General features: G+C 54.8%; 1 protein-coding gene across 1 annotated transcript in view; it reads right to left on the reverse strand.

The window, feature by feature from the left end:
- The window catches only part of LOC118424205 (fibropellin-1-like), a 44,565-nt gene that overhangs the window by 20,546 nt on the left and 12,263 nt on the right, over positions 1–11,756 (reverse strand). Inside the window, exons 18-20 of the mRNA XM_035832740.1 lie at positions 9,291–9,404; positions 8,993–9,106; positions 8,740–8,853 (exon numbers count right to left, since the gene is read on the reverse strand). Of these exons, the coding sequence (XP_035688633.1) occupies positions 8,740–8,853; positions 8,993–9,106; positions 9,291–9,404 (342 nt within the window). The remainder of the gene's footprint in view (positions 1–8,739; positions 8,854–8,992; positions 9,107–9,290; positions 9,405–11,756) is intronic.

Below are 11,756 nucleotides of genomic sequence, written 5' to 3' on the forward strand. Positions count from 1 at the left end.
TCGTTTTTTGACTAGCTCGGCTTTCCGCGGAGCCTGACGGGTTTCTGCCGGTGGCTGTCGAGTCAGGGATGGATCGACAGTGACCGTGGGTGTGCGGGGAACATGCCCACGGAGAGAAAAGTCGGGATGGTCCGGTGACTTTTCCCTCTCCGGCGGTGCCAACGGGCTCTGCACCGGCCGAGCTGTCAGCCGTGGGCGGGCGGTTTGTGTCTCCGGCTCCAGCCGACTTCGATCGCGGTGGTGGAGTTCCCGGGCCGTCAAGGCACGAGAGAACGATGCTGCCGTGTCAGGTAGGTCCATGTGACCGCACTGGCGGACGAAGTAACGGCACACGGGGCCGGAGTGGACCGTACCGGCTCTGACTGTGTTGCAGACATGGCGTAATACATTAAGTATTGGCTATGTATTAGCCTCTCTGCGCTGAGGCAAAACCCGTGACCGTCCCCGGTTGCGTAAGGCAGGTCCCCGGTCACGTAAGGCAGGTCCCAGTGACCGCTTTGGCGGGCCGGGTGTCGGTGCCAAAGGCCGGTTGGCGCCGATCGGGGTCGACCGGGTCGGGTCCGGACAGCCGGCGGTGATCAGGTCACCAGGCCCCGGCACCCACCCCGTGGAGCATTTTTCAAAAAAGTGCTTTACAGGGTGTCTGACCATGTCGTGGCTCGCTCAATCTACCTTGAGAGAGTGGTCGTTTTTTGACTAGCTCGGCTTTCCGCGGAGCCTGACGGGTTTCTGCCGGTGGCTGTCGAGTCCGGGATGGATCGACAGTGACCTTGGATGTGCGGGGAACACGCCCACGGAGAGAAAAGTCGGGATGGTCCGGTGACTTTTCCCTCTCCGGCGGTGCCAACGGGCTCTGCACCGGCCGAGCTGTCAGCCGTGGGCGGGCGGTTTGTGTCTCCGGCTCCAGCCGACTTCGATCGCGGTGGTGGAGTTCCCGGGCCGTCAAGGCACGAGAGAACGATGCTGCCGTGTCAGGTAGGTCCATGTGACCGCACTGGCGGACGAAGTAACGGCACACGGGGCCGGAGTGGACTGTACCGGCCCTGATCGTGTTGCAGGCATGGCGTAATGCATTAAGTATTGGCTATGTAACCGAGACGGGCCTGCTTGGCCGGCGGGGGACTTTTAACCCGGCACCCGAGGCCCACCCCTCTCGGTGGGGCTCGCCGGCAAGAACTCCTCCAATGTTGGTCGGGCCCGTTGCCGATCAAGACCGCGGAGACACGCCGGCGGGGGCAGTGGCCGGCACGCCGAGCAAGGTCGCTCGGTAATGCCCGGCAGGCGGACTCGCCGGTAAGGACTCCTCCAATCTTGATCGGGCCCGTTGCCGACCGAGAGTGCGGGGCCTCGCCTGCGGGGGTAGTGGCCGGCACGCCGAGCAAGGCCGCTCGGTAATGCCCTGCAGGCTGGCTCGCTGGCAGAAACTCCTCCAATGTTGGTTGGTGCCGTTGATGACCGAGAGCCGGGTCGGGTCCGGACAGCCGGCGGTGATCAGGTCACCAGGCCCCGACACCCACCCCGTGGAGCGTTTTTCAAAAAGGGCTCTACAGGGTGTCTGACCATGTCGTGGCTCGCTCAATCTATCTTGAGAGAGTGGTCGTTTTTTGACTGGCTCGGGAAACGGCAGCGAGTGGCGAGTGATCGCACACTCTCTCGCCAGTCGTTTTGCTGCCCCGCCGACCAGGCTGCCACTCCCAGCGAGGGCAGCCGGAGGTCGACATCCTACTTGTCGGCGGTTTCCATAAGTAGCACCTCGGACACTTCCTCCGCGGAGGCTGAGTCTGGGTCCACCGCCATTTCTACCTGCGTGCGAGCAAGCGTTGCCAAACAGTGTCTAATTGTGGCACACTTCGTTTTTGAGACAGGAGAGGTGAAGTGATACAGCCTGCATTCTTAGCCGCAAGACAAGTTCTTGTTGTCGTTGAGCAAGAACGTGAGCTCGTGGTATGGAGCGGGCGGTCCGCCCGCACCGAACCACTCTTGGAACGTAGTCGGGCCCGTAAAAAGCGCGGGCCCCACGTTCGGGCGCCTTGAGTGCGCGCCCGTCGTTCCTACTTGCCTTTATGAGGCGCCAGTCGTTTTGCTACCCACTCCCCGCGAGGGCAGCCGGAGGTCGACAACCGGCTAGGAAGGCGGCCGTTCCTCCGTTCCTGCGGGCGAGGACGGCCGTGCCGAGGGCGTCCGGAAGCAGCGCCGGGGCCGGCCTCCGCGGAGGCAGCGCCCGGGTCAACCAGGGACCCAAACGGCGACGGCTCGCCCCTTCCGTCTGCGTGCGAGTACGCCTTGCGGTCTTGGCAGTTCGAGACCCGGCCGTCCGTCTGCTCGGCAGACGCGTCGGTCGTGAGAGTGCGGGACCGTTCCCTCGCGGGGACGGCTCGGGCGTTGAAGGGAAGCAACGATCAGGTGTGGTCGGGAGTTCTGCGCTCAGGCTCCCGTGGGTTTGCGGCACCGCTGCGCATTCCCAATTTACTGTAGCTACGGACTTTGGCGGTGGCGGTTCTCGGGTGCTTGGCGCGGTCCCGGTCGAGACGCCTAGAGCGTCTCCCGGAGCGACTGTGACGCCCGCCCGCCTTGCCACCAGGGCGTCCTCGCTACCTGGTTGATCCTGCCAGTGGTCATATGCTTGTCTCAAAGATTAAGCCATGCACGTGCAAGTTCAACTGTCCCAGTGAAACTGCGAATGGCTCAGTAAATCAGTTATGGTTCCTTTGATCGTCACATCCTACATGGATAACTGTGGTAATTCTAGAGCTAATACATGCGGAAGAAGCGCCGACCTCACGGTTTGGCGTGCATTTATTTATTTATTTATTTATTTGCACACCTCGTGGCAAGGAGCGGGCGGTGCCCCTGGCCTCCCGCCCCGACCCACTCTTCCTTACCGCCTCGACAAGGTGGCGCTCCGACGGTGCTCTCGCGTCAATCGCTTGTCGTCCGTCTTAAGACGACGTCGAGCGCGGGCGGAGAGTCAGGAGCGCCCAGGCCGACCCGCTCGGTGGCGGGACCCGGCAGCTCCCTTGGAACGTTGGTCGGGGGCCTTCATTGAGCGCCCGTCGTTCCCCAGACTCAATCAGCGAGCCGCTCCGAGTAGCCTGGTCGAGGACGGAGTTAGGTCCTCCCGGCGAAAAGTTTAGGGCGGGCGAGCGAAAATGGGAGCACCTATATCCTGGCGGAGGGGCGACGCGTCGCGGGTTTGCGCGGAATGGGGTCACGGTTTAGTCTCACGGCGGGGCCTAGGTGAGACGGCTCTTCCCCGGCACCCCGGCGTGGCGTTTCAGTCTCTGACTCAATGCAATCGGTCTTGCGGACGAGTGGCCTAACCTTAAGCGTCGGACTTCGAGCGGGCGTCCCGCGGTCCAAGGCCTCCTTTGGGCAGAGGGGAGGACTGCTGTCTCGGTCCCGCCGGCTAGCCACCGGCGGTCTCGACCGGATGCTACACTCCCCGAGGTCTTAAAGAGAAGGGCGGGCGTCACCGTCCCCTCTGCGTCTAACCGGGTCCGGCCGGCCGGCAGGGATGCTCAGGGGGCGTGAGGCGGTCTTCGCAGCGGGTCCCGGTTCGCGGAGCGACCCCCAGCCCTTCCGCTCGTTTGCGCCCTTCACCACGAAGGGCACCTTCCACGTCTCGGAAACGATAGTGCCGAACGACAGGCTTTCTATGTGTTCAGCTTCCTGGCGGAGACGCTCTCCCCGGTAGAGACTGTGCTCTGTAGAATGTCTTCCCTGCGAGCCCGTGTCACGGGTGTCCAAGGGGGCACCCCTCGATACTGGGGTGTCTCCGCCGATTAGAAGATCGGAGGGACTACAGGGTTACGCGGGCCGGGCCTGTTGAAGACCAGACGTTCGGCGGGGGCGGTGACCGGCGCCCCGAGCTCGCCGCTCGGTAATGCCCGGCAGGCGGGCTCGCCGGCTAAGACTCCTCCAATGTTGGTCGGGCCCGTTGCCGACCAAGACCGCGGGGGCACGCCGGTGGCGGCAGTGGCCGGAACGCCGAGCAAGGCCGCTCGGTAATACACGGCAGGCGGGCTCGCCGGCAAGAACTCCTCCGATGCTGATCGGGCCCGTTGCCGACCAAGACCGAGGGGACACGCCGGCGGAGGCCGGGCGGGTGCCCCCAGCAACCCTGCTCGGTAATACCCGGCAGGCGTTCCTCGCCGGCAAGAACTCCTCCAATGTTGATCGGGCCCGTTGTCGACCAAGACCGCGGGCGCACGCCGGCCGGGGCAGTGGCCGGCGCCCCGAGCAGGGCCGCTCGGTAATGCCCGGCAGGCGTGCTCGCCGGCAAGAACTCCTGCAATGTTGATCGGGCCCGTTGCCGACCAAGCCTGAGGAGACACGCCGGCGGGGGCAGTGGCCGGCACGCCGATCAAGGCCGCTCGGTAATACCCGGCAGGCGTTCCTCGCCGGTAAGGACTCCTCCCTTGTTCGTCGGGCCCGTTGCCGACGGAGAGCCCGGGGGCACGCCGGCGGGGGCAGTGGCCGGCACGCTGAGCAAGGCCGCTCGGTAATGCCCGGCAGGCGGGCTCGCCGGTAAGGACTCCTCCAATGTTGGTCGGGCCCGTTGCCGACCAAGACCTCGGAGACACGCCGGCGGGGGCAGTGGCCGGCACGCCGAGCAAGGCCGCTCGGTAATACCCGGCAGGCGTTCCTCGCCGGTAAGGACTCCTCCAATGTTGGTCGGGCCCGTTGTCGACCAAGACCGCGGGCGCACGCCGGCGGGGGCAGTGGCCGGCACGCCGAGCAAGGCCGCTCGGTAATGCCCGGTAGGCGGGCTCGCCGGCAAGAACTCCTCCAATGTTCGTCGGGCCCGAGGCCGACGGAGAGCCCGGGGGTACGCCGGCGGGGGCAGTGGCCGGCACGCTGAGCAAGGCCGCTCGGTAATACCCGGCAGGCGTTCCTCGCCGGTAAGGACTCCTCCGATGTTGGTCGGGCCCGTTGCCGACCAAGACCTCGGAGACACGCCGACCCTGGCAGTGGCCGGCACGCCGAGCAAGGCCGCTCGGTAATGCCCGGTAGGCGGGCTCGCCGGCAAGAACTCCTCCAATGTTCGTCGGGCCCGAGGCCGACGGAGAGCCCGGGGGTACGCCGGCGGGGGCAGTGGCCGGCACGCTGAGCAAGGCCGCTCGGTAATGCCCGGCAGGCGGGCTCGCCGGTAAAGACTCCTCCGATCTTGGTCGGGGTCGACCGGGTCGGGTCCGGATAGCCAGCGGTGATCAGGTCACCAGGCTCCGGCACCCACCCCGTGAAGCGTTTTTCAAAAAAGTGCTTTACAGGGTGTCTGACCATGTTGTAGGTCGCTCAATCTACATTGAGAGAGTGGACGCTTTTTGACCTGTTCGGAGTCAGCCAGCCTTCCGCGGACCCTGACGGGTTTCTGCCGATGGCTGGCCAGTCCGGGACTGGTCGACAGGGACCGTGGCTGAGCGGGCAAGATTTCCGCACGGTGAAAAGACGGGCTTGCCCGGTGACTTTTCCCTGTTTGGCGGGTCCAACGGGCTTTGCACCGGGCAGCGGTGAAGCCTTGGGCGGGCGGTGTGTGACCTTTGCACCGCCCGACTGCAATCGTGTCAGAGGAAGCCCCGGGCTGGCCATGCGAGCGAGCACGATGCGGCGGTGGCAGGAAGGTCCCGCCGAGCCTCGAGGTGACGCCAAGGCACGGTTCCTTTGTACAGGCCTTGTTACATCGGATGCATGACCGGATGTCGGCCATAAGGGTGACCGTCAGCTCACGGCGGCGGAACGAGGTCGGCGGCGGTTGGAGGCGCCTCTCGCCGCCGATGACTACCTCGTAGCGGGCGCCGTGTCCACCACATGCGGGCGCAGCGCGCTTTTTTCGGCCTAAGTTCGGCCTCCCGGTGCCGAGACCAAGCCCGAGACCGTGTCTCGGTGGTTTTTCAAAAAAGTGCTCTACTGGGTGTCTGACCATGTCGTGGGTCGCTCTGCCTACCTAGGTAGCGCGTAGTCCAGTGGTTAGCGGCCTTGCCTCTGGAACTAGAAGCCGTGGGTTCGATCCCGGCTGTGTCGTTCACCCGACATGCACGCTACCGGAAAGGGTTGCAGTCCTTAGGACAGGACGTTAAGCCGTGGTCCATTGTTCATGGTAGGGCGATTGATCTGTGAGCTGTTGTGGGATGTTGATTTGATTGCTCACGGACCAATAAGGAGGGGAATGTTCGTATGTTTTAGGAGATGGCAAGCGGGGACGACGAAGAGATAGAGGAGGACATTGAAATGTATCTCTGGGAAGCAGCGGTGGCTGAGAGAGCCGAGGCGGCCGGGGCGAATGGAGCTGTTGGGCAGAATATCGCTGGGGAGGTCGACAGCGACGACAGCGACGATTTTGACTTGTATTCCGTCACGAAGCAGGTCAGAGGTGCCCGAGTCGGGGAGTTTTCACGACGGAACAAAGCGAGGGGTCGAGCTGAACGGCCGTGGGCATCCGTCAGTGCCGGTGAGGTTCATCCGTACAAGCCCCAGAAATTCAGGGCACCCGGGCCCGTCGGCCCGAGGCGAGCCGAGGACAACCGGAATGAACTGTCTTTCTTTCTGGAGGTGTTGGACCAGTATCTTATCCGGTATATCGTGCGTTGCACCAATAGGTACGCCCGGCAGAGGCGAAGGGTATTCCGCAAAGAAAGGCGCTCGCGTTGGTCACCCACCTCGACCACCGAGCTGAAAGCCTTTTTGGGCTGCATGATATGCGCCGGCTACACGTACCAACCGAGACTCGATTTGTACTGGTCTGATGACGATGACGTTGGGTGTACGCTGATGAAAAGGACTTTTCCTTCTCATCGTTTTCGTCAAATCTTGCGGTACCTTCACTACTCCCCCGAAGGGTTCTGTCCTCCTGGCAGCGAGCGTCTGAAGAGTTTTAAAGCAAGGGAGAAGTTGGACCGAGTTATGAAGGTACGCAGAGTTATGGAGAGGGTCAGTCGGAATAGTTGCCGTGCCCGCCATGTCGGCGAGCATCTCGTAGTTGACGAAGCGACAGTAGCGTTTAGGGGAAGGCACAGTCTTCGGCGCTACAACCCTTCGAAGCCGACAAAGTATGGATACTGTCTCCGAGCTCTGGCTGAGACAGACGGCTACATATTGTCCGACGAAGTGTGTGGAGGGCGTGCGGACCCAGAGGACATGTCGCCGGACGAAAGATGCATGCACGGCATTGGTGACGAATATGTCAGCCCTCTTGATCTGAAGCCCGCCCGAGTCGTCAATAGACTGACGATGCCATTTCAGGGATGCTACCGCACCGTTTATTGCGATTCCTACTACACAGGAGTCCAACTGGCAGATTACCTTTTCACCAAAGACACTTACATTGTGGGGACGGTGAGACGAAATGCGTCAGGCCTACCGACGGAAGGGCATCCCGTTCCACGCAAACCTAGGCCTGGGCCAGGCAGGCCGCCATTGCTGAAGTTCCCAGACCCCTATCCTAAGAGTGTACCGAGAGGCACTTCTGTCCGGTACCACGACGGGCCGGTAACGGTTGTGAAATGGCAAGACACCAAATCGCTCATACTGCTTTCTACGGGAACTAGTGTCTGTGCTCCCGACGAACTAACCACCAGGCGATGCAAGGGTCCCAGTGGTGCTACCCGACTAGAGGTGACATGTCCTGCAGCGATGAACATGTACAATCTCCACTACAAGGCGGTGGACACAGCCGACCAGCTCCGGGCAGGGTACGAATTCGGTCGGCCTTCGAAGAAATGGCACAGGCAAATCTTCTGGTACGCCATGAACAAAGCTGTGGTGAACGCCTTCTTGAACTGGAAGATATACACTGCTGGCAGACAGGATCTCCCAGCACATAGGGTTGCCCAGCTGAGCTTTCGACGGGCGTTAGTGCGGCAGCTAATCGGCAATTTCTCCGCAAGGCACCGAACACCCACTGCGAGCGTGGCCCTGCCAGGAGTCATCAGCAACCACCGGCAGATAAGCCAAGGGAAACCCACTAAAGCCTGTCGTTACTGCGCAAAAGCTGGCCGTCATATGCCACGAGCGAAACGGTGCAGACCGTTCGAGACTGTCTACAAATGCGAGATGTGCAACGTGTCCGTATGCCACGTCAGTTTGCGCCCCGAGTGTTGGCGTGAGCACTTGCAGGACATGCAGGGCGATGCATAGATGGTTTAGGATCGAGGAAAGTGTGTTGCAAGACCGGCCAAATGTTGTAAAGTTACTGGGAGAAGATGCGATTCTGTCCGGTGGCAACTTTGTGTCTAACCGGCAACTACCGATAATCCGACTTGTAAAGTTTTAGGACTAAGGAAAATGTGTTGCAAGACCGGCCAAAGGTTGTAAAGTTACTGGGAGAAGATGCGATTATGTCCGGTGGAAACTTTGTGTCTAACCGGCAACTACCGATAATCCGACATGTAAAGTTATAGGACTAAAGAAAATGTGTTGCAAGACCGGCCAAAGGTTGTAAAGTTACTGGGAGAAGATGCGATTATGTCCGGTGGAAACTTTGTGTCTAACCGGCAACTACCGATAATCCGACTTGTAAAGTTATAGGACTAAAGAAAATGTGTTGCAAGACCGGCCAACGGTTGTAAAGTTACTGGGAGAAGATGCGATTCTGTCCGATGGCAACTTTGTGTCTAACCGACAAATACCGATACTCTGCGTAATAAAGTGTTAACGTTGTTAGTATTGAGTTCTTTTTGATATTAGAACCGTGCCAGTTTATTTTCTAGTTACTTAAATATTAAAAGCCTTTTTCTTATTTACCGATGTCACAATGAGCTCCCTCCCAACCAGCCACACATGCACACGTGTAGCTGTTCAGTCCGTCATGACACGTGGCACCGTTCTGACATGGGTTGGAGGAACACTCATTGGTGTCTGTAGAAGAAAGAACAATAAGTAGAGATATCATATGCTTTACGGCGAGTAGTTAATACCCAAAACCAAAACAAAGATATGTAGGTACCCTAATTATTATCTGTTTTCATTTTGTAGAAAGGCAATTTGTTTGGTTTACCGTTATTACAATGTATACCCTCCCAGCCAGCCACACATGCACACGTGTAGCTGTTCAGTTCGTCATGACACGTGGCACCGTTCTGACATGGATCGGAGGAACACTCATTGGCGTCTTTGGGAGAGAGAACAATAAATAGAAACATAATATTCAAACATATTCAGTGCTTTTTTTTATTCCTAAATTATATGGTGCCGGTAGAATATTGCACCAGAGATTGTTAGGGCAATTTGAAAGAATACAAGTTTTCCAGATTTTTTCGTATTCAACAAAAAGTAGCTCTAATACTGCCATTTACCAATGTCACAATGCAGACCATCCCAGCCATTCGTACATGCACACGTGTAGTTATCTAGTCCGTCATGACACGTTGCACCGTTCTTACATGGGTTGGAGGAACACTCATCCGTTTCTGTACAAAATAGAACAATAAATACAACATTTAACTTGTGAGGAAAATGTCAACATGTTTGTAACTTTATCCTTGTAATTTTTTTTTAGTTTTGTTGAAAGTTAAAAGAGCTCTTGGATAAATTTTCTATTGATTTTCAAAGAAAAGAAACACATACAAACACATGCATGGCATGTAGATCAAAAACACAAAGAAACAAGTGAGAACCTATAGAACTGATAAGTAAAACAAAGTGAACGTAATAACAAATGAAGTTCAAGAAATTGTACCCCAATTACTGTTGCAGTAGAGTCGATTCCAAGGTTTTTAGGTGACATTTGTAATTAGTCTGAATTATTTTGAATAAAAGAATATCTGAGCCACAATGATTAAATTCTTTTCAAAAAATTGACTAAGAAAATACTCATCTATTTGAATTCCTTTGAATATTTTAGAAACATTTTGAAAGTAACTGTACAAAAATATCTTTATTTAGAATAATTGTAAAACCTCTGTGTGATTATTTCACATTTACAAATATTTACAAATATTTGTAATCTTTGCCAAATGGTAGAATTAGTTTATTGCCCCCCAAAAAGTAAGCCCTATTGTTGCATCTGTATATTTTTAGATTTCACTCATGGGCACTGGCGGATCCTTTTTGGTGGGCCATTGTTGCATGGCACCCAACCATACTTTGCAAGGATATGTGATATGTGAATTGCTATCCAGCCTACTGAACCATTTACAAAAAATGGTAGAAAATGGTAAATAATGGTAGAATGCTGTTATCATTATTTAAAAACCATTAGAAGTATCCAATTCCACACCATGAATATTTCCAAAGTTTTACAGGACCAGGAAAATATTTATAAAGTTGAAACAGTGTTGAAAATATTTCTGAAGTATCAAATGTCCTAGACATCTAATTACACATCCGCATGGTGTCTTGGAATGGACTCTAGTACATAAGACATATCAAATTAAAAATAACCAATCAGTTCCCCCCATTTACCAATATGCTTGTTAATTTTGTCTAGTATTCTAGCAATGATATTTTCTAATTTAAAATAATATGACATATACGAAATAAATGATTCTAAGCTAAGACGCCTGTTGCGGTATTTGAAAATTTGGACAAAGCTGGATAACTATCACTTATAACACCAAATGACACATTGAACAAAGCAAGATGTAAATGACTTCCAGTGTGTTTGAAATACCAATCTTCTACCTGTATCCAAAATTGTGTAACCACCCTACATTGATGAATATCTGATTCGTCCTCTTCTCTACAATAGCTACATATTAATGTGTCTATTAACCCCCAACTGTGCCATATCTTATTGGTAGTTAGAAATTTAAATAGTAATGTATATTGCAACATGCGCAGTTGGGAGTTTTTATAAGGTAGACTGTACACTATTTGTCATGGTATGGGTGTGTTCAAATATTCCCCCCCATGACTATTGGATCCGGTCAGAGGTATCCCATAGCCTGGCCTCAGACATGAAAAATGAATGCAAATGTTTGTTGATATTTGGAAATTAAAGCCAGGTTATGTTTCTGCATGCCGGTGTGACAGCGATCTCGCCCCCCCGGCGATTTCGCCCCCCCGGGGGGCGAGATCACTAGCGTTTTCGCCCCCCTTTAGCGTTTTCGCCCCCCCCAAGAGCAGCTGGTTACTACATATTACAGGTGCGCTACCTGGTACTATACTGCACCTGGGGAGTAACGTGTATGGTGTGTTACCTGGTACCTTATGGCACCTTATTACCGTACCGTAAGATGCCTGTCATACCTGGAAAGTCGATACTATATTGTTCGGTGCAAACATGACATTGAAATGAAAAAGACAATTTTTGCAGCTGAGGTGGCATAAAAACAGTGCTACTGCGAACGTATAAATCAACACCGTCTATGGTACGGAATACGTCAGCTATATGTTTTCAATTTGTCACAGTGTTTTCTTTCTTGTGCTGGAAACATTTCAAAAGCACTAACAAAAACACACGTGAATAATAGTTTCTCATTATAAACACTATCTACGCGCAAGTTGATATAGCTGTTGCTAAATGCTACACAAACACTGGTAAAGTACCAGTCTTAAGAAACACGGGTAAATGCATCAGTTCCTAAATACTAGAAAAAACAGTTATGTTGGAGGTGAAGATATCCCTTGGCCAGGTGCATATACCAAAATGTGCGTTATTCTAATTAATACCTAATATTTGCATAATTAATAAAGACATTACATAGTTCTTTTGTGGTCACTTCATGGTAGAGACTTCATATTGGAGATATATAGGTTGTTTGAGGACAGGTGAATACAATGAAATACATATTATGTCAAGACTCAGGTATATGCAATAA

Source organism: Branchiostoma floridae, chromosome 10, assembly GCF_000003815.2.
Source record: "Branchiostoma floridae strain S238N-H82 chromosome 10, Bfl_VNyyK, whole genome shotgun sequence".
In the NCBI taxonomy this organism is placed as follows: Eukaryota; Metazoa; Chordata; class Leptocardii; order Amphioxiformes; family Branchiostomatidae; genus Branchiostoma; species Branchiostoma floridae.